Source organism: Cryptotermes secundus, unplaced genomic scaffold, assembly GCF_002891405.2.
Source record: "Cryptotermes secundus unplaced genomic scaffold, Csec_1.0 scaffold426, whole genome shotgun sequence".
In the NCBI taxonomy this organism is placed as follows: Eukaryota; Metazoa; Arthropoda; class Insecta; order Blattodea; family Kalotermitidae; genus Cryptotermes; species Cryptotermes secundus.
In genome coordinates, this window is record NW_019744113.1 from 545,092 (window position 1) to 571,169 (window position 26,078).

At 41.1% G+C, this 26,078-nt stretch overlaps 1 protein-coding gene across 1 annotated transcript in view; it reads left to right on the forward strand.

Moving 5' to 3' along the window:
* The first annotated feature begins 540 nt into the window (after positions 1–540).
* LOC111874474 overlaps positions 541–26,078 on the forward strand; it is a 197,286-nt gene continuing 171,748 nt past the window's right edge. The window contains exon 1 of the mRNA XM_023870001.2: positions 541–931. Coding sequence (XP_023725769.1) covers positions 839–931 — 93 coding nt within the window. The 5' untranslated portion in view covers positions 541–838. The remainder of the gene's footprint in view (positions 932–26,078) is intronic.

Genomic DNA, 26,078 nt, shown 5'->3' on the forward strand with positions numbered 1-26,078 from the left:
TGCAGAAACGAACATTTCACAAAGAGAATGGCTTGATTAAATAAAGCCAACTAAATGCTTTGCAACGTACGTACGTGGTAGCTTGCTAACAGCTTTGAAAACATCGGTGTCGTAATGGGTAGTAAACTAAAATTTGGAACAGATATATTGCGACTTCCGCAAATGATGTTTAATGTAATGACTTATTTTTGTATTAATACCATCCCACTCCATTTGTTGCCAGGATTTGACACCTCCCTCATCACAAATGTGGACACACCTCCCAGTAACTCCCGCCCCCTTGGACCGCCTACACTGCCCGTTCGTACCGGCTACGCGCAGATGTATCCTCGCGAGCGTGCGCTCTTGGCTTGCCACATATTTTCCACAGTTAAATCGTTTGCGCTTGTAGAGATTTTGGTTGCAAGAGGCTTTCGGTTGGCTCTGAGGGGTGGAAAAGGGTTGGCTAAACGCTTAACGTTATTCTGCTCTCGAGCCGAAAGCAGCCTTCCTCTTTTTATTATTTGGGAGAATAAAAAAGAAAGAGAGCTCTTTGCCTACAACTGCGCATTACGTTATATACCCTGCTCTAGAGAGACAAGAATTCAGTCCGAGAGAGGCACTCGTAGAGTAAAGGAGGTAGTTCTCGCGCTTGCCGCTACTGGCGTTCATGTCAATGGTTTACAGCGCTGTTTGGTATCGTGTTTGTCATTGCGAGTGATGATGATTATTGTGTAATTGTTATTCTTTTGTTTGTTGTTTTGTGTTTATTCTCGTGTTGTCGCCTCTTCGTTTGTAGGAAGTTTCAAGATTTAGGAAACTATTTCTTTAATATTTTAGTAATAACACATTATACAGCATGGACTTTCAAAGCGCCATGGAAACTTTTGCGGAAGCATGGGTTGCTGCCAATACCAAAGGAGGAAGTTTAAGTGAGGTAGGATGTTCGCAGGTAAGCCATATTTTACTTACATGCAGTTTGAACGATTCAGCATCGTTGTAGAGACGTTTGTTTGCATCTGATTTTGCTGGGTCTATTTATTCTCCAGATTAAAGCATTTAATAATGTCATCAAGAAAGAGGTTTGATTAAAATATTTAATGACTAGGCCTATATTCAGGGTCGTATTTAAAGCAGCATTTTAGGAGTTAAAGTCATAATGCTAGGTAGTAAATAAGTTGATTATATTTACATACAAAAATAACAAACACATATGACGTGATGAAATTACGAGAATACTAAAGCCAGGATATGCTTATGACAGTTCAACTGAGATATTATTATCCCACCTACTTTACAAATCACTAAAGAAGCAATAAATTTTAGCACTTGTTTTTCCCATGGTTGCAGAATACAAGAAATGGGAAAATAATATAGGTTGTAAGTGTTGGAATACGAAATGCTCAGACTGAAAAAAAAACAGCGTAAGTGCACATAACGAAATAATACTATTGTTGATTTAAGTGCATAATATTGGTGGTGAAATGTGGCTTCATTGGCTGGACATGTAGAGCTAATTTGAGAAAAGGAATTGGCTCATGTAAAGAGTTTTATAGAGATGTGTTTTGAAAGGGAGGCACTCGGAGGACCGAGTAAGGGATATATTAGTAGAATGGGATTTGAGGATGGAAGGTGAATGAACTGGCCCATGATTACGATAGATTACGTATTTTTAATTTTCGTGTTATGCAAGGGGTGATAATTATCACTCGCAGAAATTGAACATAGTTTCTTGAATGAATGAACCCTGAAGAAATCTTCCCTGATAAATATCAACATAAAAATACGCCTACAGATATTTATGAAATGATGTACGTGAATCATGATGATACTGATGACTGATACTAATTATTATGGCTCTACGGCCCTTTGTTGAGCCTTGGCCGCTTTTTCCTGTTTGTTAATCCTATACACAGTCGGTAGGACTCCTTGGACGGGGTATCAACCCGTTGCAAGGCCGCTGCCTACACACAGAACAACACAAACATCCATGTCCTGAGTGCGATTCGAACCCACGGTCCCAGCGTTCGAGCGAGTGAAGACAGTTTACGGCTTAGACCGCGCGGCCACTGTGATCAGCGTCTGATAATTATAGCGTATAATGTACGTTTATCAGGATTTTACATAAGTTTACATCGATATAATTTTGTATTTAGGATGAATTGTTGTGATCTGAAAAATAATGATTTTTTTTAAATTTACTCTTAATATTACATTTGATGTAGGTTAATATTCTGAATGCTTAAATTGGACAGAACGGATGATGATGTGGTTATGTATCGCGAACAGAACGATTTGTTGGTCAAATGGGTAATTGTCAGGTTGTCCCTGCATGTAGGTTCAGTTATTAAACGGTTTTGTGAGGAATCTGAAGCTATTATTCTAGACCCAAGACGTGTCTTATTATGCTAAAGACTTTTAAATACCCCGAAAGAAATAGAGTTCATGTATTATCGTTCTGTTTTTAAAACTCTTAGAGATGAGCACATGACGACGGGTAACCGCAAGTAATGTGTCTCCGGAAAATTCGTATCAAAGTAAGCGCATCTTAAACACGAACTAAATTCATACATTGAAGAAAGTCGTCTTCTGGGTTTTGGTGCCGTGTATTCTTCGTTTTGGCTGACGTTTCGGAGGAACGTATCGCCTCCATCTTCAGAGCAGGTGAATGGCTGTGAATGCAGAGAGCAGTAGCAGTAGCTGCAGTAGCTACAGTAGCTCTGAAGATGGAGGTGATACGTTCCTCCGAAACGTCAGCCAAAACGAAGAATACACGGCGCCAAAACCCAGAAGACGACTTTCTTCGTAGTTATCGCCGTGAAAACCTCAAAACTTACAAATTCATACATTATTGAAGATTTATTATATGAGGTGTTAAAAAAATGTGTATATTTTGACTGACCACTGGCTGAACGACCAGTGACTTTTCTGTTAGCATCTTTGTGTCCAGACCTGTTCTGACGCCCACCAAGTCTTCTATCAAATGGGTATCTTTAAATATTTGACCAAGGATAAAGCAATCGGAACGTGAAGCTCGCCACTCACGTTAATGTAGTGTGTTCGTTAAGAATGCGTGAAGCCGTAATTACGCCGAGGTACTTCATTAAGCACGGGAGACATTTTCCTTTGCTTTTGCCTTGTAGTTCACCGTATCCCGGTTACAGTTGCCGCTTGGTCTAAGGCATGAACTGTTTTCCCTCGCTCAAACGCTGGGATCGTGGTTTCGAATCCCACTTCAGGCATGGATGTCTGTGTGCGTTTATTCTGTGTTTGTGTTGCTCTGTGTGTAGGCAGCGGCCTTGCGACGGGCTGATCCCCCGTCCAAGGAGTCCTACTGACTGCGTAAAAAGATCAAGAAACTGAAATAGTGGCCAAGGTTCAACAAAGGGCTGTAGGGCCGTGTAGGTTCACATGTTATGCTGCATATTTCATACTGAGGAGCTTGAACACTGTGTTTCCAAGTTCACATTTCCCTCGGGATTCGTATATTTGTTTTCGCTTTTATGAATTGTCCTATATAGATAAGAGACGTTGATTTGGGTTTATCGCCACCAAAGGACCGAAATACTGAACCCTCAACAGTTTCAGTGCATAGAACCTTCCAGACCGTTCAACGAAAATGTTGAATGGAATCGACTGTGAAAACTGTTACAGTATATTTCAGGGGTGGGAAACCTATTCATTGTCTGGCGCCAGAATTAGGCAGCAACAAATTGAAAGCCATCCGCCAATCTGCATTATTCTACTGAGCTTAATGAGACAAGGTTTGCGTCTGTCCATCTATCTATGGCTTTACAGCCCTTTGTTGGACCTCGGCAGCTTTTTCAGTTTTTTAACCCTATAGCAGTCGGTAGAACCCCTTGTACGGGGGGTGAGCCCGTCGCAAGGCTGCTACCTACACACAGGACCACACAATACAAACATCCGTGCCTTGAGTGGGATTCGAACCCACGATCCCAGTTTTCGAACGAGCGAAAACAGTGCATGCCTTAGACCGCTCGGCTACCGTGACCGGCGTTATGAGTACTTAGGCTAATAAATATAGACCGAGACTTTCATAGAGGAAGCTGTCTTAAGACAAGGGCCACGCCATAGCTCAAGCGGTTAGTCTCTGGCTTCCCACCGCGGCGGCCCGGGTTCGATCCCGAGTTTGGTCAAGTGGAATTTGTGGTGGACAAAGTGGCGCTGGGGCAGGTTTTCTCCCAGTACTTCGGTTTCCCCTGCCAATCTTCATTCCACCAATTGCTCCACAATCACCCTCACCTATCATCTGGGGCTGGTACAGTAGGCCAGAAGTGACCGCAGTACAAGGGACTTAGTCCCACTCCACTAGCAATATAAAAAAAAGCAATATACAAGATAATATACCTTAAGACATGTGGAGTGGAATTATATTCATGTCGGTCCAATATTATGTAGGAATCTATAAATTCTCCAAAAGGCACGACTCACGTTATTAAATATTTGCATACAATATAAAACGCAGACCTCTTTATAGGGTACCCCTTTTGTTGGAAAAGTTTTTCGAAGTAGAAAGTAAGTAATGGAATGTGAAAGAAAATAATTTATAACCGTCCGGTGTAGCAGGTCTCTCTTCGTGTGATTGTCATAGCAACAACGAAGGTCAATGAAATACGTGAAGTTTGCATAGGAGATATAAAATATTTGTAGTTCACTGAAAGACAAATTCTCTGCCTTCATAAGCGATGCTCCCCGGCTGAATTGTACTGGGCTGTGTTTAGACACTGAACCCTTCATACCCCATTTCACATCTGGAAACATTTGGATTAAGGCTACAAGTTCCTTTTTGACAAAATTTAATTACTCGTATATGTGACAGAATTGAGGATAGAGGTATTAACAGGCCTGCTTTTTTTTTATTGCTAGTGGGGTGGGACTAAGTCCCTTGTACTGCGGCCACTTCTGGCCTATTGTACCAGCCCCAGATGATAGGTGAGGGTGATTGTGGAGCAATTGGTGGTATGAAGATTGGCAGGGGAAACCGAAGTACTCGGAGAAAACCTGCCTCAGCGCCACTTTGTCCACCACAAATCCCACTTGACCAGACCCGGGATCGAACCCGGGCGGCCGCGGTGGAAAGCCAGCGATTAACCGCTGGAGCTATGGCCCGGCCATTGCAGGTCTGCTTACTGACATTTTCTTTTTATTAATATTTTCTTAGTCCCTCCAAATAATTCTGTGATTGAACTGGAGCTACACCGTGGTTGCTTTCATCATTATCCATCATCCTAGTCTTCGACGCAACATAACTCACGCAGTCCGGAAAACAATCGTTAAACAATAATAAATTAACAGAGGTTGTTCTAGAAGTAAACACAGAGAAAATCAAGTACATTTTGCTGTCTCGTCACCAAAATGCAGGGCAAAATCATGATATAAAGATAAGAAATACATGTTTTGAAAATGTGCACAGTTCAGATATTTGGGAACGACGATAACAAATCAAAACTTGATTCAGGAAGAAATTAAGAGGAAATTGAATTCAGGTAATGCTTGTTACCATTCAGTCCAGAACCTTTTGTCTTCTCGTCTGCTGTCTAAAAACATAAAAACTAGAATACACAAAACTACAACTTTGCCTGTGGTTCTGTATGGCTGCGAAAGTTGGTCTCTGACATTAAGTGAGGAACATAGACTGAGGGTATTTCAGAACAGGGTGCTGAGGAGAATATTTGGACCGAGTGATGGAGTAATAGGAGGTTGGAGATGACTGCATTAATGAGGAGCTTCATAATTTCTACCTTTCTTCACGTACAATTAGAATGATCAAGTCAAAGAGGATGGGATGGTGGAAGAGGAACGCATATAGGGTATTGGTGAGAAAGCCAGAAGGAAAGGGACCACTAGGAAGATCAAGACGTAAGTGGATGGACAAAATTAGGATGGATCTTCGAGAGATAAGATGGGATGATATGGATTGAATTTATCTGGCTCATGATAGGGACCAATGGAGGACTCTTGTGAACACGATAATGAACCTACGTGTTCCATAAAATGCCGGGAAGTTCTCGAGTCGCTGCAGAATTGGCGCCTTTTCGAGAAGGGCTCGCTCCATAATTGAGTTATTTTTATATACATAATCAGATGTAACGCCCATACAAAGGGCTATGTAAATGCCTACCCTGATTGCACATGAAAATGTCACAGTTTTGCACTAGATGCAGGACCCTGCTTAGAAATAATCTTTATGAATCTTGGCCCTCCTCTTCCCCAGAATGTCTTGGAAAACGACGAACAGGTAATTCTGTTCGTTGGTTCTGTGGAGTTCTAAGAAAATCATGAGCCGAAAAACGCCGCGACAACGCTGTAGTAAACCTGTTATTAGGTACATGTCACTTGGTCCTTGTGGAACTGACTCAACTCAGTTAAAGATTCATTGAAATCCATAAAATTTGTTTTTCTTAATAATTACTTTAGTTAGGACATAATTCCTAAACTTGCACAATCGGTATAGCGACAGGCTGGGGGTTCGATTACCGGCAGGGACAAAAAATTGTTCTTTATATGAAGACCGGCTCTGGGATCCACCAAAACTCCAATCCAATGGGTACCAGGGCTGCTTCCCTGGGGATAGAACGGCCGATGCGTGAAGCTGAAATCTCATATACGTCTAGTGCCGACGCCAAGAATGGTGGAGCTGTACCTCCAATTCCTCGCACACCATCATGACGTGTGCTTAATTAAGTAAGCACATGGGTAACTTTACCTTTTTATTTTTCCTTGGCGCTACAGCCCCAGTGGGCCTAGGCCTAGGCCTACCGCCATGAACATCTCCGTTCACTTCGATGTTTCTAGATCTTACACATTCGGTAGGACTCCTTGGGCGGGTGATCAGCTCGTCGCAAGGCCTCTACCTGTACACAAACACAGAAACACGCACACACACACACAAACTAAACATCCATGCCCTGAGTGGGATTCGAACCCACGATCCCGGTTTCCAAGCGAACGAAGACAGTACATGCCTTAGACCGCTCGGCTATCGTGACCGGCCAAATTTACCGTTACTTTTTACAAAATATTATTAGAGCGATCAAGCCAATGAGGATTTTGTGAAAGGAGCATGTAGCGTGCATGGGAGAGAGAAAAATACCTTCAGAATTTTAGCCGGGAAACACTAAAGGATGATGCTCCTTGAGGGATCTAGGCCTAGATGAGTGTACGTTATTAAAATGAATTCTAAAGAAACAGATTATGCGGGTGTTACTGAATTCTTCTGGTTCAAGATGGAGTCCAATGGCAAGCTCTTCTGAACACGGTAATGGGTGATATTTGAGGTTCTTACAGTGGTGAATACGAAGATTACACCACCTGAAGATGGCAGCAGGAGGTTCCTTTAATCATTGACAATCATTTACCAAACCACACGGCGTCATATGCTAGAAGTCCATAATGTCGACGAAAATCAACCATCAGATTCTGTAAACGGTGGATATTTTGAGCAGCTGAGCGACTATTTGCTTTTCAAGTAGAACTGCGCTGCATGCAGTCAGTCAGCTTGTTAGTTAGAATAGCCTAAATTCTGATTGGTTTGTCAAGGAGTTAGACTTGCATTACATGGAATGTTAGGAGCCCCCACTTGGCTCTCTCGCACCAAGTTGTAGGTTGGCCCGTAGTAAAATAGAACAATTGATACGGAATATACGACTCGTGTGGTGATAAAGCTCCGGCCTAGAAAACCGAGATTAACGGCCTTTGCGAACGTTGCGCGGACCACGCGACACCCTCTATCCGCAAGAATTGGCACTTAACTTCACCGACAAGCGGCGGTCGCTCGGTCGATATAGTTCGCTTGCCGACTGAAGCCCCGGAGTTTGTTTTTGTTGATACGGAATGCACTGTAAATGTACAGAAGTTCCTATGCTGTGAAGAAGCATGGATGAGTGGTACAGTTCCACGCATTCATAATGTTGGTACTAGAGGGAGGTGAGGGGTTTTTTACGCGTGGTGAGGCACCGAAACCCACTGAATAGTAGACGTGGTGGGCCCCAGGGTCAGTGTAGATGGGGCCGCAAGAGATAATTCCTTGCTCTGTCGGAAACTGAACCATAATATTCTAACCCCCCAAAACTTGATGTTCCTCAAAATGAATGTATGTCATTACACGAACAGACATTCATGCTTTGAGTGAGATTCGAACCCACGATCTCAGTGTTCTAGCGGGCGAAGAAGTTTCATGTCTTAGATCGCGCGGCCACTGTGATCGGTCATCAATACTATTATTAAATTTTATTCTTTAGTGTGACGGAAAAGGTATAGGAAGTTTATAAAGGGCAACAGTTCAACTCAATTCATTTCATTGACTAATATTTCTTGACAGTACCTACAATTACTGAATTACTAAAACACTGAAGAAAGCAGAATACATTAACGCAGAACATATGAACATACATGGACGAAGATGTATAGAATCTACGCAGAGAGCACAATACTAATATGCAAATAGCACACACGTAAATTAATAATGAGGTTAACAATAAAATACCTTAAATATTATTACAGGTGTTATTAATCGATTTAGTAATATCAGTTAAATAAAATAACTCCTTTAAGTGTTTATCTGCAGACAGTGTTTGGTGCAGAAATACATCCAGCAAATAAAAAAAAATCCGTTGGCTTGAGTCCGCAAGCGAACTATACCGACCGAGCGACCGCCGCTTGTAGGCGAAGTTAGTGCAAACTTTAGCGGATAGAAGGTGACGCGTGGTCAGCGCAACGAATCCCCACGGCCCTTAATTTCATTTTTCCTTGAAATAGCTCCTCAGTTATTCTCACGAGGCTGAGTGGACCCGGTTCCAGACCCACTACTTCTCAAACAATCTGATACCACTGAAATCGAACCCGTACCTTGGATCTGTAGGCAGGAACTCTGACCACTAGACCACAGAGGCGGTCCACCCAACCAATAATAATAACATAACAATCATGGAATTTAATTACTATCCGTGTATTCCCATGGATCGGATTGAATATATTTCTTGCTCTATATTGTGATGACTCGCCTATTATCGTAGTAACGAGAGCGCTACGTTACCGCCACGTGCCGCTGGGGAGGTAGGAGTCCTCCGTTGCGCAACATGTCACATTATTTTGACCAGCTGTGGTTTGAATCTATCAACTTTCTTCCTTTAAAAATGTATTTAGAAAAGAGTGATCTATTTACGTACGGTGTCTGTTTATAATTGCTGGTTAATATATGTAATGGGACGTGATTTTCATTATTAGATTCTTCAAAACCAAATCATGTATTCGGTAGGCCTACGGCTGTAACAGGTAAAGTATGTAAGGCCGTACCATAGCTCAAGCGGTTAGTCGCTGGCTTCCCACCGCGGCCGCCCGGGTTCGATCCCGGGTCTGGTCAAGTGGGATTTGTGGTGGACAAAGTGGCGCTGGAGAAGGTTTTCTCCGAGTACTTCGGTCTCCCCTGCCAATCTTCATTCCACCCATTGCTCCACAATCACCTTCACCTATCATCTGGGACTGGTACAATAGGCCAGAAGTGGCCGCAGTACAAGGCACTTAGTCCCACCCCACTAGCAATAAAGAAATAATAATAAAAAAACACGTAAAGTAATTTTAGGATACGGATTAATAATAAAAATAATCAAATACATTTAAATTCTTTGTCATTTGTGTGCCGAGTCAACAGCTACAAGATTAATTACAATAACAGCACGGTGTATATACTAAGAATTGTATTAAGGAGAAAGTGAAACATAAAGACAACTGCCATGAAACCGGTTTTGGGTATAGCAGAATGGAAACACTACTTTTTACATTTCACACAAGAACTGTATAAGGGCAGTAATATAAAAATACCAAAAGAATAAGGTAGTTACGATAATAGTAATAATGATCATGAGTTATATGTTCTGAACTAATATCTTGTTTCTTTAAATTAAATACATATAGATGATCGTCAAGACAATAAATTAATAGATTATGATGAGCCGAAATTGTAGCCGAGGGAGGTGATCAAGGAACTGGTACAGAATTTTAGCCCGGGAAATCTCATGAATGCCATAATTTAGTAGAAAGATAAAGATATGAAAGGATAGTATCCTCTGTGGTCTAGTGGTCAGAGTTTCTGGCTACAGATCCAGAGGTCCCGGGTTCAATTCCCGGCGATACCAGGTTTTCTGAGAAGTGTTGTGTCTGGAAGGGGGTCCACTCAGCCGTGTGAGGATAATTGAGGAGCTGTTTCAACGAAATATAGGCTCCGGTCTGGAAGACCGAGATTAACGGCCGTGGGGATCCGTTGCGCTGACAATGCGACACCCTCTATTAGCTAAAGTCGGTACTAACTTCGCCGACAAGCGGCGGTCGCTCGGTCGGTATAGTTCGCTTGACGACTACAGACCACGGAGTTCTTTTAATTTTAAGTATTGAAATAGATATTAAGGAAATGAATTTTGAGGTGGAGGTGGATACATTTGACTTAGGATCGTGTCGAATTGCGTTTTTTTTTTTTTTTTGTNTTTTGTGGATACTGTTCAGCCTTCAAATTCTGCTAATAGGGAGTATGACTTAGAGAATAACCGAGATTTCGGGTCGGTTTATATACCTATCGTCACGGTTGAATTGTGTCATTCCTAATTGCATTATATAGGATATCGGTTTGTGTTCTGACACGACACGCCTTCTTGAACGAAGAGAATGGTAATTTTCAGACCTGCCCAGGTTCTGATCCTGATACGTCCGTTCTTTTATTACATTCGAAATTTCTTTTTGCTCGTTTATTCTTAATAGCATTTGAACGTTACGCTAAGCAGTTCAGTGAAAGAAAACGGTTTGTGGTGGGGAGAGATAAGTAACGTAGATGTCTCTTCCTGCCGGCTGGTAATATTTTGTTTTTATATTGGTAAAAGGGGGACACGCCATAGCGTAGTTGGTTGAGGTACTAACAATTTCGAAGGTCGCAGGTTCGAAACCCAATGAGGTCATTGGATTTTTCAATTGATCTAATCCTTCAAGCCGCATTATGGCCCTGGGGTCGACTGAGACTCTAATAGAAATGAATACCAGGAATCTTCCTGGGAGTAAAGAGTGGCCAGCGCGTAAGGCTGACCTCACCGCCATGTGTGAGCCTCTAAGTCTCACAACCCTATGGGCCATCATGTTCTGTTACAGGGACACCTCTACCGTTACTTTTACATGTGAAGTGTGGTGTTTGAATATGACAGAAGAAGAAAGTAAACATAAATTGTTTGGAAGCTCTTATGACGGTATTTGGATGTAATAAAAACCTAAATTAATTATACGTGCAGTTTAGGATACTAGACCCTCTCTGTGGTCTAGTTGTCAGAGTTCCTGGCTCAGATCCAGAGATCCCGTGTTCGATTCCCGACGCTGTCAGATTTTCTGAGAAGTGGTGGGTCCGGAATGGGGTTCACTCAACCTCATGAGGATAACTGAGGAGCTATTTCAAGGAAATAGACGCACTGGGGATTCGTTGTGCTGACCATGCGACACCCTCTATCCGCTAAAGTTTGCACTAACTTCGCCGACGAGCTGCGGTCACCCGGTCGGTATAGTTCGTTTGCGGACTTAGGCCACGGAGTTTTTTGTTTGTTTTGTTTTTGTTGTTTAGGATACTACCTAACAAGGAACATTGTGACTGAGATAAATTATGCAATAAGGCAGTGAGAATAAGATTAAAGTGGGCATGAAATAATGAAATAGTAAATAATAATGACTTATGCCATTGCTAAAATAGTTCCAATCACCGCTCAGATTCGAAATGAATCGGAACTCTGGAATTCGAATCATACTCTTACTGTAAACCATTGTTAAGAACTGACAGAAATTGTAGCCATGAAATTATCCGTCATTGTTAGGATTAATTTGTATATAAAACAGAAACAAAATATATATTTTTCCTCTTTCGTATAGATTAATGCTGTACGAGTAATTCGTTTCCCTCGGCTTTTGCAATAGGATTATGATGTACTTCTAGTTAATGTTATTGGCATGAGGTTTAAATTCCCTTGACATATTGTCGCTTGGTTTTCAATTAATTTAATGCGTATGGGCCCGATTTATGGCTGATGTGGAAACATCTGTATAATTGAAGATTCCTATTGGAATGTTAATAATATTATTTTTATCACACCAGCTAACATTTCGTTGCTTCCTGAATTAATATAACTGGATACGCGCAGGACTATTAGTATTCCAAATATGTATAGACTATGAAGAAAGCAGTCTTCTGGGATTTGTCACCATGTATATGTGGTGTTAACCGACGTTTCGGAGGAACGTCGGTTAACACCACATATACACGGTGCCAAATCCCAGAAGACTGCTTTCTTCATGTATAGATTAATTTTAAAATTAGCCATAGCTAGAAATATGAAGCGATTAATAAAGTTGTGATATGGGGAAATGGATCACACCGGTCGTCCGTTATTTTTTGAATAACGAATTTTGAATTTTAGTTAGGATACGGTAGACGAGAAATGCATACCGAAATTTGGTAAGGAAACCTCTTGCAAAACGTCAATTACAGAAGGAGGCAGGGGGATATTATTAAAATTTACTAGAAGGAAATAAGCTTAATTTTTGAGGATGAAAGATATAGAAAACTGGCCAAAAATCCTGTTAAATGGTCAATTTTAGTTTTAGATATTTTGAATATTCAGATTCTGCTATCAGAAATATGATTTATGCTTTTGCTGTATCCTTCAGGATTCTTTGTTTTAAATTATATTTTATGTTAATTGCAGATAAAAATGAGTTGTTTCGCAGTTATTACAGTAATCGCTGAAGTTAACATACTGAATAACAATTGGATATTCCCAAGCGAATTTATATTTTAAAATAATTACAAAACATTAAAAGTCCCAAATCAATACCAATAACTGTTTTCCCACAGTAGAAATTATCAAGGCCGCCATGTTGGTATCGTTGAAAATGTACCAATGGCATGTTGTTCACAGGGTTCCGAAGGAGGAACTCTTCATGTTGTGACACACATTATTGCCTCTCGACCAGTGTGACTCCGCATTCTCTTCCCATTGAGCAAGAACTCACAGTGTCTTGTGAGTGAAGCGCGGTTCTGAGTTCTGGTTCTTCGTCTCCTTCAGACGCTACTGCTCCTTCTTTGCTGAATCGTTGCTTTTTCACAATTATTCAAGTTTGCTACATGCTGCGATTTTCAGAAGAGAAACTTTGACCTTAATATCTTCTATCACTTCTATCACTTATTTAGAATCCACTCAAAGAATTGTATTAAAGTCTATCAGTGAATTAGCTATAAGCCCCATATCTGTGGTCTAGTGGTCAGAGTTCCTGGCTATAGATACAGAGGTCCCGGTTTCGATTTCCGGATCTACCAGATTTTTCTGAGAAGTAGCGGATCTGGAACAGGGTCCATTCAGCCTCTTGTGGATAACTGAGGAGCTACATAAATGGAAAAGTAGCGGCTCCGGTCTAGAAAACCGAAATTGACGGCCGTGGGAATCCGTTGCGCTGACCACGCGACACCCTCTATCCGAAAAAGCTGACACTAACTTCGCTGAAAAACGGCGGTTGTTCGGTCGGTATAGTTTGCCTGCGGACCACGGAGTTTAGTCTTAGTTTTATTGGCCCTGTATTATCAAGTGTTAAAGGAGCAGGACTCATAAACAAACATAAGAACCAACCAGAACAGAGCTTATGTTTGCATGCACTCAGCATGGACAGTAGTACAAGCTACTAGGCTGAGGAACATTATTTCGAACCTTTAATTAACTTAAGAATTACAGCATCTCTGATTACACGTTTCTACCAATTATCGAAATTCCAAATGAGATTCGCTGTAGCGTAGTTGGTTAAGGCATTGTGCTACAAGCCGGAAGGTCGCGGGTTCAAGTCCCGGTGAGTGATTGGATTTTTTTTCAATTGACATAATCCTTCCAGCCGCACTATGGCCCTGGGGTCGACTCAGCCTCTAACAGAAATCAGTACCAGGAATATTCTTGAGGAAAAAGGGCGGCCGGCGTGTAGGGCTGACAATCTTGCCGCCATCTATGAGCCGATTGTCTAGAAAATGCAGGAGCCTCAACATCTCACAACCCTATGGGCCTCCACGGCCTGTTACAGGGATACCTTTACTTACTTTAATAGTACGACTTGTAACATATATAGCTATTTGTATGCATTTAATGCTCTTTTAGAGTGGACAGTATGACAGTAAATACTGAGGCCTCAACACTGATTGTTCATTCAGTAAGCCTATAGAGGTTTAATTATTTTTTTTTTTTTTTTTAAAAAATTTGTGTTCTAAAATCGAAGTACGCGTGTCGTGGACACAACAACGAAGTAAGTTAAATTTTAATAAACTCTATGAAGCTTCCAATTCGACGATGCTGATTCTAATAAGTCATCACCGTTTTCCCCCAGTTCATGTTTCAGTTATCTTCCTGACACTCGTCGTTGCATAATCTCAGATAGTGACCTTGTCTTTGAATAATTATAAACAAATATCGGACAGTTTGGTATAGCGGCAACACTGTATGCCTGTATTCATGAAGTGCTGGGTTTGAATGTCAGGCGAATATCAGTTATCTTGACAGAGGAAATTAGGAACATTCTTCAGTCTTTGTGGACAAATGCCGAGAAAATATCATGCATTAACTACCACCGCCTCTTTCAAGTGTTTTGTATTAATTTTCTTTGTTCCCTAGCTCCCACTTTGGAACATAGGGCTGATTTCTCAGTTTCAACATCGTTTTTACAGACAGTAGGACTCCTTGAATGGGTGATCAGCTCGTCGCAAGGCCTCTACTTAAACGCAAGATAACACAAACACAGAATAAACTCACAAGCATGCCACATATCCATGCTTTGGGTGGGATTCGAAACCACGAGCCCGGCTTCCGAGCGAGCGAAAGCAGTACATGCCTTAGACAGCTCGGCTACCGTGACCGGCTTTCGTACTAAGGCGTATCATTTACTAACATCTTGTTAACTCCACCGGCTCTATATAACCTATGAAGATGATATAATATCATACCATCGAAAAGGTTAAGTTGGGGAAGAAATTTATCTAGAAATATTTTCGGAATGAAATTCGTAGTCGTATAATCGAAAGATTAGGAACTGTTATTTCTATTGAAACGTTCTTATATTGTTTCGTATTGTATTCTGATGTATTGTTGTTAGGGCATTCTCTGTACACTTTTGTAATGAATTGCATGGAAGAATGGATCATGTCCGAGCCAATTTAAGTTCCAGACTCAAGTATCTTGGGCATCTCTGTGTCTTGGACAGTGATTTTGGCTCCTACTGGAAACATATTTCCCTATCCTAGCTGATCTAATTGAGATACATTCAACACGCGGCAGCGTAGTTGGTTGAGGTACTATGCTACAAGCCGGAAGGTCACGGGTTCAAATCCCGATGAGACCATTGGATTTTTCAATTGACCTAACCCTTCCAGCTGTACTACGGCTCTTGGGTTGACCCAGCGTCTTAACAGAAATCAGTACCAGGAATCTTCCTGGAAGGTAAAGGGCGAACGGCACGTAAGGCTGGCAACCTTATCGCCATCTGTGAGCCGATTGTCTAGAAAATGTGGGAACCTCTACCTTTATCAACCCTGTGGACCTACATGGCCTGTTCCAGGGATATATTTACCTTTACCTTACGTTTCCTTGAACACCCTTTGTCGTCAATGTTACTATCACACTTCCCTAAACAGTAGGTTACTGCTAGAGCGATGTATCTCCATGTAAGGAAGCCTTAAAAACCGAGAGTCTGCCAGCTGTCCAAGAAGATGCTTTTTATGAAACCAAAAGTTTCGTTCCCGTATTCACAGGAGCCTGCCAATTGATCCTATAGCGATTTGGTTTAATCCAGTCCAACTTTCACACTATTTTTCGTACATCCATTTCAGTATTATCCCATCTAGAAACACCGAGATTACAGGCCTTGGAAATCCGTGCGCTGACCACGTGACACCCTCTATCCGCTAAATTTGGCACTAACTTCGCCGATAAGCGGCGGTCGCTCTGTCGGTATACTTCGTCTGCGGACTAAAAGCCATGGAGATATTTCAGTTTTATTCTTTCATTTGCACTTAAGTCTCGAGAATGATATCTTCCTTTCAAGTTTTCAATTTAAGTATCTCTGCTTCTCATCCTTCATATACATCTATTTATTCACTGTAATAAATAAAACCATCAAATACCTAATTTGGTGAGGACTTCGAATTACGGAACTGCTCATTGTATAATTTTTTCCAGACCCTTATCACTTCCAGTCTCTTACGTCGAGGTATTTTCCTCGGAATATTCATTCATTATATTACTCACTCATGAAGCTGAGCCCTTCTTGAGAAGCCGCCAATTGTGCAGCTACTCAAGAATTTCCCAGCATTTTATGGAACCCGAAGATTCTCTACCGTGTTCACAAGAGCCCTCCACTGGTCCCTATCCTGAGCCAGATCAATGAATCCATACCATCCCTTCTTATCTCTCTAACATCCATTTTAATGTTGTTCACCCACCTACGCCTTGATCTTCCCTGTGGTCTCTTTCCTTCTGGCTTTCCTACCAATATTCTATATGCATTCCTCTTCTCCCCCTTTCGTGTTGTATGCACTGCTCATCTCATCCTCCTTGACTTGATCATTCTAATTGTACTCATTAATTGCATATACAAATTAATTACTCCCTTCTCACTTCACGTATCTGTCTGCAAACGCAAATGAAGTTACTTCGTTGAGCATTTATCTTACGTAAAAGTGTTTCACATTAAAATGGTAGATATTAACGATCTAGACCTAGTTATATTTTATACATGTAACTTTATCAGTTTTTTTAATATTTATCCATATCCAACATTTATTTCAACACAAGGATGAAAAATATTTTTGTACTAATGTACAGAGACTCTTTGATTAGAATCATCGTGTACGGTAAGTGCACGCAGACGTTTGACTCACCCTTTACATAACAGGAGGTCCATCCAAATTCTTATATCCGTGCATTTTTGCCATTACTCTAAACCGACATATTTTCTGCACCTCCCTGTACGTTTCAAAACGACCCGCACTTGTTGGTGTACGCGGTAAAGTAGTTGGTTAAAGCACTATGCTACAAGCCGAAAGTTCGCGGGTTCGATTCCCGCTGATGTCATTGGATTTTCAATACAATTAATCTTTCCAGCCGCACTATGGGCCTGGGCGCGACTCAACGTCTAACAGAAATGAGTAACAGGAATATTCTTGGGAGTAAAGGACGACCGGTGCGTAAGGCTGACAACCTCACCGCCATCTATGAGTCGTTTATTTAGAAAATGTGGAAGCCTCTTCGTCTTACAAACCTATGGGCCTCCACTGCCTGTCACAGGGATAGCTTTATCTTTTTACCTAATCATTGTCGCGGAAGCGTGTTTACCGAGCCATTGCCTAGCAACGATAAGAGATATAGACACAAAGACACAGAGACACAAAGACTGAAGAAACGTATTTATGAAGTAAGCCGTTGAGATGGGCTTAGGTGCCATGATATAGTACATACCAAGTTTCATAAAGACTGGTTTGGGAATTCAAAAGTTCATAAAGGGGATTCACAGACCATCTATGGCCAAAACAGGATTCGAACTCTGGGTCCCTTTGTTTGAGCCGTCGATGACTCTATGCGTCTTAGACATCACTGCTGGTGGGATAAGCAATATTTAATCTTTTGCATAAAAGTAATTTTTCAGCTTCTTGCTTCGGCCGCTTTACCTTCTGTACCTGTTAGGTAAAGAGGCTCATTGGCCTGCAGAGCCAATGTGTGTATGCATAAATCAGTAGGAATAAGAAATATATATAAATCTTAGTAAGTTAAGTTATACGTATATTAATTATAGAGTAAAAATGACTTAAGTACCGTAGGATATAATAATAAGGTAGTATGAATTGTCGGTTTGGATTCGTGATGATTCATCCTTGTAATGGACTCCGTTTCCACCCCATCCCGTCCTGTGGTGTTCGTTTCTTATACAGTTCAAAGACAGGCCGGGTGCGCAGTTCTAATGATTGGTCCATTTCTTCAGACCTGGTTAATATCACTGGAATACTTTCACGATGGCCGCAGTGGAATGCTTACTTCGTTGTTTGGGTCCTGCGAGTGTCTGCTCAGAAGGTAGAATTCTACACGATACAACAACAACAACAAAAGAACATCAATAATAATAATAATAATAATAATAATAATAATAATAACAATTAGATTCTTAATTATTTATGTGCTGAGCCAACAGCTACAAGGCCAATTACAGGCACAGCACAGTGTAGATTAAAGTAGTTACATACCGGACAAACACAACATATTATTATTATTATTTGCACTATATTTCTGTAAGCTGCTTTATGTATCTGTAAACATGTTAATGTTTAATTTATGTTGAATTATATTTAAAACGTTAACGGCTGTGGGGATCCGTTGCGCTGACCACGCGACACCCTCTATCCGCAAAAGTTGACACTAACTTCGCCGACAAGCGGCGGTCGCTCGGTCGGTATAGTTCACTTGCGGACTCAAGCCACGAAGTTTGTTTCTTTGTCGTTAAATTACCCGTAGATACCACCACGGATTTTTCGTTAAAATGGTCGAAAATTTCACCACATTTGGGAATACTTATTTGTGGACCTTAATGTTTGCGAAAGTGATCGGTAGAAGAATTTTAGGCATCATTTGTTAATTTCGTGTAACGGGACGCCATTTCTGTGCGTTAGCTTACATAAGGTTTTATTTTCTGCACGTATTAAAGATAAGCAGTGGCACGCACACAGGGAGCCTACACAGAATAATACCTGAACAGTGCTGAAAACAAGAAGTAGCCGCTGCAGCACTATAGACGTAGGGCGGGTACCCCTGAGAATTTTAAATTTTAAATTTTGAAGAAAAAAAATAAAGAAATTTAAAAATTGGAATTGATTTTAAAAGTGCCAGTTTTTGAAAATCAAATTGACGTGTGTAGGTTAACAAAATTTTGTACATATCTGACAGATATCAGCGGGGAGGACTCTGATATATCGAAACCTGTTAGCAACGGAGAAATGAACAATTCGGAAGACTAGTGTCTTTTAAATTTTAAACTACGTGTAGTGTAACAGCTACGTGAGAGTATACACCTGATGGTGGCCATATACGGCCGAAACATATAGTGTAGAAGAAAGGAAGACAAAAGAACTACAATAAATTGTTGCACTTAGGCCGGAGTTTGTGCCATATATTCTGATCGTGTTTAAAAAAGTATATAAAGGAGAAATAAGTTTTAATGATGCAGATTTACAGGCAAGTCTTGTTCACACTAATAGCGATTATTTCAAAGTCATTTTTAACCCAATTGCCGTCTTTCGTGCCCTGATTTCAGACGCCAGAAATTTGGGAGCAAACATGGCAAGTAATTTTTCGTTGTTTATTATGAATTTCTACAGTACGAATAAATTCAAATTCTAATGAATTAAACTCAGATTAATAGTCACCTAACAGACTGAGGATGTCTGAGGAGGAGATGCATAGGAGAATATTTAGACCGAACAGTGATGAAGTGATAGGAGATTGGAGGAAACTGCATAATGAGGAGCTTCATGACACACTCTTCACCAAGTATAATTAGAATGATCGAGTCAAGAAGAACTACATGGATAAGGCATTTGTCAATAATCGAGTTTGGAGGGGGTATGTGACATAATTGGGAGAGATGATAAATATATACAGGAATATATTTGGAAAACGAGAAGAGAATAGAAAACTTAGGAAAGCTGAAAGGAGATGGAATGATAATATTATAGCATTTCTGCTGAAATGAAAATTATGAAGTCAGTAGAGACAGCCGTTTCTAGGGAACGGCTTCGCAAACACGCTCGTCGCTAGGCAGTGGCTCAATAGCCGTCACATGATGAACGCAACAGAAACGCACACAACAATAGAAAAGCTGTTGAAAGCGATGTTTTCTGTGCGGTCCATGTCGAGGTTATATAACGAGGACCAGCTGCCATTACCTGTCAGTCGAGAAAGAATCATGAGAAGGCAGTTAGAAAAGTAGGATGTTGGTGTGAGATGACCGCCAGCCTGCAAGAACGCGAGCTCGAGAGTAGGGGATCGTCCCCTGTTGGAAGACGTTATCAAAGCTGTGACTGAGAACACTAGTCTGTGTGCGATAGTAATTTGTGAAGTGTAGTTGCGAGTTGAGTGTTAAATGAGCCCACTAAGTCCGATTACTAATCCAAACCCCGTCTATAATCACTCTATCACATGACAAATACTGAGCCATTACCTAGCAACTGCTGTCTGTGATGACTTCACAATTCTGGCTTTCAGCAGACATGCCACACTATTGAAATGAATCTTAAAGAAATATAACTGAGAATTTAGATTGATTGCAACTGGCTCAGGATAGGTTTATGTGCCTTTGTAAAAGTTCCAAAGATGGCAACGATATCTCGACCAGCCGAACGATTACTTATCTTCATGAACTCTGTACGGATTCTGCAAAATTTCCCTTGTTCTGTTACCTCAGCCTCAAACTTATAGCTGAGTTCGAGATATATAAATTACTACTCATGACAGTTATTTGAAGCTTTTGTACCAAGGCTGTATTCAGAGCTCCAAACTGTTTTTTTATTGCTAGTGGGGGGGGACTAAGTCCCTTGTACTGCGGCCACTTCTGGCCTACTGTATCAGCCCCAGATGATAGGTGAGGGTGATTGTGGAGAAATTGGTGGAATGAAGATTGGCAGGGGAAACCGCAGTACTCAGAGAAAACCTGCACCAGCGTCACTTTGTACGCCACAAATCCCACTTGACCAGACCCGGGATCGAACCCGAGCCGCCGCGGTGGGAAGCTATCGATTAACCGCTTGAGCTATGGCGCGGCCCTAAACTGGGGTTGGTACACCTTAAGGCGCGTCCACATTACTCGTGCTCTTGCTCGTCGGGAGACTCGTCTGGCTTTTACTTGTGCTCGTAAATCTTCGTCCACACTACTTCAGTTGCTCGCCAGGTTTCGGCGCGTGAGGATCCGTATATTTACTCGTGGTGTGTATAGGCTGTAGTCGTATTTTAATTTAATGGCTATAGTTTTTAATTTAAAAATTTAAAATTTGCTTGTCTCGTGACTTGTCATATCGTCCACATTACTCGCGAGCATAGCGAGTCACACTAGCACGAGTAATGTGGACGCGCCTTTAGAGGACCAACTAGTCCTGCATAGAAAGCTCAAGGTACAGAACCTGTAATACCAAAATACGTCTGTGGACATAATCCTGAACAATGTATATCCGCGCTCAGTTCTTCAAATATAGTTCCGAAAATCCGCCTTCAAGCTCGTCTTTGTCTCTTTGTTTCTGGTTTCCGGTTTCCAAGAGGTAATCTGGCCAAAACCTGTGTTTACTTCATATTCCCCTCTTAAAAATATGCCTATGTACCTATCGCAGATTCCTTGATACCTGTGTCCTAACATCGCCAGGCGACTTGTGTAAATTGAGAAACCTCTCGTGTGTAATACCTCAGTTATCTGTCTGTGTCATACGCAAGCAACGTTGTAGTCACATAACCTGAACGTTCAAAATCACTAATGGAAAATGCGAAATCGCCACTTATTCTCAACCTGGGCACTAGATGAACGTCCAGCCGTGTTACACCGAGGAAGAGTGCCTAGGTACCCGTTGCACACGAGCCTGGGTTCAACCCCAATCATTGTTTAAAAAAGCTTGGAGGAGAGGAACCATTGCTTGTGTTAGGAATCATTAAACGAAAAGCAAAATCTTTTTCCCATGATTTTACTCTAAATTCCGAAACATATCTTAATGAATGCAGACGGTTTCTATCATGTTTTATGCGAAATAGATTATAATTTATTTATCCTTGTGTAAGATAACTCACATTCACAAGGGTAGAACACTGTCCACCTCTTCCATCTTTCACTTCTTCATCATTCCTTTTATTTTTGGTTGAGGATCCAATAATAATAAAAAGCATGTTATGGCCTCCATCTGTTACATCTCAGGAGCAACATGGACGATCCTCGGTTGAATAACATCTGACAGCGCTAACAAAAACAATGTAATTCAAATGAACTTCACATGTCTTGTTATTTATTTTATTTTATATTATTTTTGAAAATTATTGGCAGAAAGTGCATAGAACGAACGTCTTAACAAAAGTTAAGCGTAGGTAGTATATATTCGCCAGCTTTCGAATAATTTTGTCTCCGGAACTGCCCAACATATTTTGATGAAATTTGACAGCGGGATAATCAGCACTGGAACTTGTCCTAAAGGTTTTATTTTTGTTCGTATCGGCCCATTAGAACCACTACACACACTGCTAATTGACTTCCTTGTAAGATCAGTTTCACAAAACAGCAAATGTTACAGGAAATCCGCAGGCTTCATGGTATAAAATATGAATGAAGCAGTGTTTTAATTGAAATGATTTCCGATATATTGTATATGAACGAAATATAAGATAAAGTAATACAGTCCCGTGTTATCAACATTTTCAGCATCGAATTTATTTATTTATTGCTGTAAGTTTTGAATGTTTATTTCCCGATTTTTCTATAAGAATTCTACACAAGATGGACATAGCGGAGTGAAGGAAGAAACTGGTTTGTATCTGCAACAGATTACTACAAGAAAGACAGAAAATACGAAGGAATTAATTAGAAATAATGCCTACTTGAGTGGAGTGAAGCTACTTGCTTCTGTGCATGTGGATTTACTGCACAAATCTGTCTACAAGTTTCATCTTTGAAACTAATCTATATATTTCGACTAAATTGGGTATTGATGGTGTGGGACCCGCAACGTCTCAGAACCCTATGGGCCTTCACGGCCTTGTACAGGGATAGGTTTACTTTACTTTATCTGGAAATCAGTCTGCATAGCGACTGACTACGGGCTGGATGACCAAGGGCTCGAAGTTTGAGTTCGGGTACGGTCAAGAATTTTCTATTCTCACGTCGCCCATACCAGCTCTGGGGTCCACCCAACTTCCTGTCCAATGGGTACCGGCGGATCTTTCCCCGGGAGTAAAGCGGCCGGTGTGGGGAGCTGACCACTCACCTCGAACTAGTGCCGAGGTAAGAAAAAGTGGATCTATACATCCACTCCCCCATACGCCTTCATGGTATAGTGGTTAATTAGGTAAGCACAGGGATAACTCTGGAAATATTTAATGTAGCAGAGAGAAAAATAAGTTTTGAGAACGTTCTGTGATAGTTAACTTCGCAGGATTGGGTTCATATCTGCAGCACATGAATGGACGCCAAGGACAATGACATATTCAGAATCATAACGAACATTTCTTGGATTAAAATTTGTGTACATATTTTCGCTGTTTCTGTACCGGACTGCTAGCCGCCTGTCACTTACATTAACATATTTCAAGTCTTACATATTTAATCAACTTGCTCTTTGTAGGAGGTATTTTTTATATAACTGTGATTTCCTAATCTCCAGTCACCTAAAAAAATCTCCTGTACATATTCCTATGTTACAAATTAGTATAATTCCCGTGACAACTTCTGCGCTTGCGCAGGTTTATTACTCGCGGGAATTCACAGGCCGTTTCTTTTCTGCGCTTGGTTAGGTGAGCGTCCACGTCACAACATACATATACTGGCTTTTGTATATATATTTCTCCGTGTTGCAACAATGGCTTTTATACAAGTACAGTTGCATTCAAATGAATATTCATTCATCATTCATCTGTAATCTGTCAAGACGACAGGTCCACAGTCTCTTCCAAAACAGTTCCTCCACTTAATGCGATCTAGAGCCTTCACCTTCAAACGAAAATATCCTCTTCTGTCCCCAAGGTCATCCAGCATCTTCTTACGTCTTCTTCCTCGTCTTCTGGTCACTGCTATCCGCCCCTCTATCTTTCCATCAATAACTTCTTTTAGAAGGCAGTTACCGCGTAAGATATGACCAATCCAATTAGCCTTCCGTTTTATTATTTCGTGTAGGATATTCCTCTGCTCACTGACTCTACATAACACTTCTTCATTTCTCACATAATCGGTCAAACTATGCAGTTATAAAAATACTTAAAATAAATATGACATATGGAGACGGCTATTTAGTTTTCCGTCTTCAGCTTTAAAGATTAGGCCTTCCGGTCTGTTTCAGTTCAAATAAAATTTATTTAGAAACTGGCATGCCTTGAACAGAACAGTGCACCGAAATTCTGTCTACGCAAAGCAACTCTGGCAAATATTCATGCCCCCACTAGGATTCAAACCCAGGATCTCAGTTTTCATATGGTGGAAGATATTACGACGTACGTGTATTAGACTGGACAGCTCTTTGGCATTAATCCATAATTGAATTAGAACTCAGCGGTTAAGAAAACGATATCATAACTGACTTGTGTGCAACCAGAAACCGGAATGAACTGTTCATGGCCCGAAACTTTGGTATTTTGCTGATCTTATCGCGAATGTTGGTACATTATGAACTTTAAAACTGGCCACGACCACTTTTTTCTGAATACCTTCTCATACACATTAATTAATTTAATTCGCTTAGTGGGGGGGGGGTGGAGTCCAACTGGGTCCACTCGGCACGGTGACCACTGATTGGCCTATTGTAGCCTGCCCCGGGTGACTATGATGATTGAGAATTTGGTGGAATGAAGATTGGCAGGGGAAACCGAAATAATCGGAGAAAAAACCCGCCCCAGAGCCATTTTGTCCACCACAAATCCCACTTGACCAGACCTGGGATCGAACCCGGGCCAGCGACTAACCGCTTGAGCTATGGCGCGGCCGTATACAAATTACTTAACAGGTATGGGAAATTGTTTTAGTCATGGGGTAAATTTAACTATTTTGAAATGACCATAAAAGGAAAGGACATGCAATTCAAAAGAAAAGGTTGGTTAGCTGGAAGTCAATTTAAAATCAGAAAAATTTATAGACATGCCGAAACGCACATATGTCATTAACAGTTCATTTGGCCACAATATCATAAAATGTGATCGGTGTTCTCACGATGGCAAGACACGTTTCAAATCGAATTTTGGGGCGCAACCGAATTTTTCGTTGTCATTAATGGGTGAGGCGAATCGCGGTTCAGGATTTTCCTGTGAAATTGAAAGTAATGCCGGAATTTGTCTTATTTATGGAACCCTAAGGTTTATTACGCCGGTCACGGTAGTCGAGCGGTCTAAGGCATGCACTGTCTTCGCTCGCTCGGAAGCCGAGATCGTGGGTTCGAATCCCACTCAGGACATGGATGTTTGTGTACGTTTTTCTGTGTTTGTCTACAGGTAGAGGCCTTTCGACGAGCTGATCACTCGCCCAAGGAGTCCTACCGAATGTGTAAGATCTAGTAAACCGAAGTGAAACGAGAGTTTCATGGAGGTAGGCCTAGGCCCAAATTGGGGCTGTAGCGCCACAGAGAGAGAGAAAAAAAGGTTTATTACAGTGCGTTTAAATTAACCCCACTGGATCCTGTTCAAGGTCAGTAGAAACCGTATTTTACATTGCAGTATTTAGATTAATTTCAGTGCGATTCTTCCATGTACACTTGGGCTACACATGTGGTCTCTTCGCCTGATATTGTCCTGATAATGCTTTGTATTAATTTCCCCTGTTCGCTATACACTCCTTCTCCTTCATTTCATCACCCTAATGTTTGGTTAAGAATTCACATTTTGGAGCTCTTCTTTAAGCAAGACCTTCCATAAAATAACATAACATACATATTAGTAGTGACATGAGTTGTGATTATTATAATCCCATTACTAGGTATTCTTGTATTAGGGCTATTTCTCCAAACAATATATGCTGCCTATAGCGCAGTATCTGTCTTATGGTATTATGTAGAAGCGTTTCACCAATTGGCCCATCACAGTAACCGCGCTGTCTAAGGCATGAACTGTCTTCGACCACTCGAAAGCTGGGATCATGTGTTCGAATCCCACTTGAGGCATAGATATCTGTGTGCGTTTATTCTATGTTTGTGCTGTTTTGTGTGTAGGTAGCGGCCTTGCGACGGGCTGATCCCCCGTCCAAGAAGTCCTAGTGACTGCATATGGATCAAGAAATTAAAAAAGCGGCCAAGCTACAACAGGGGCTGTATAGCCATAGAT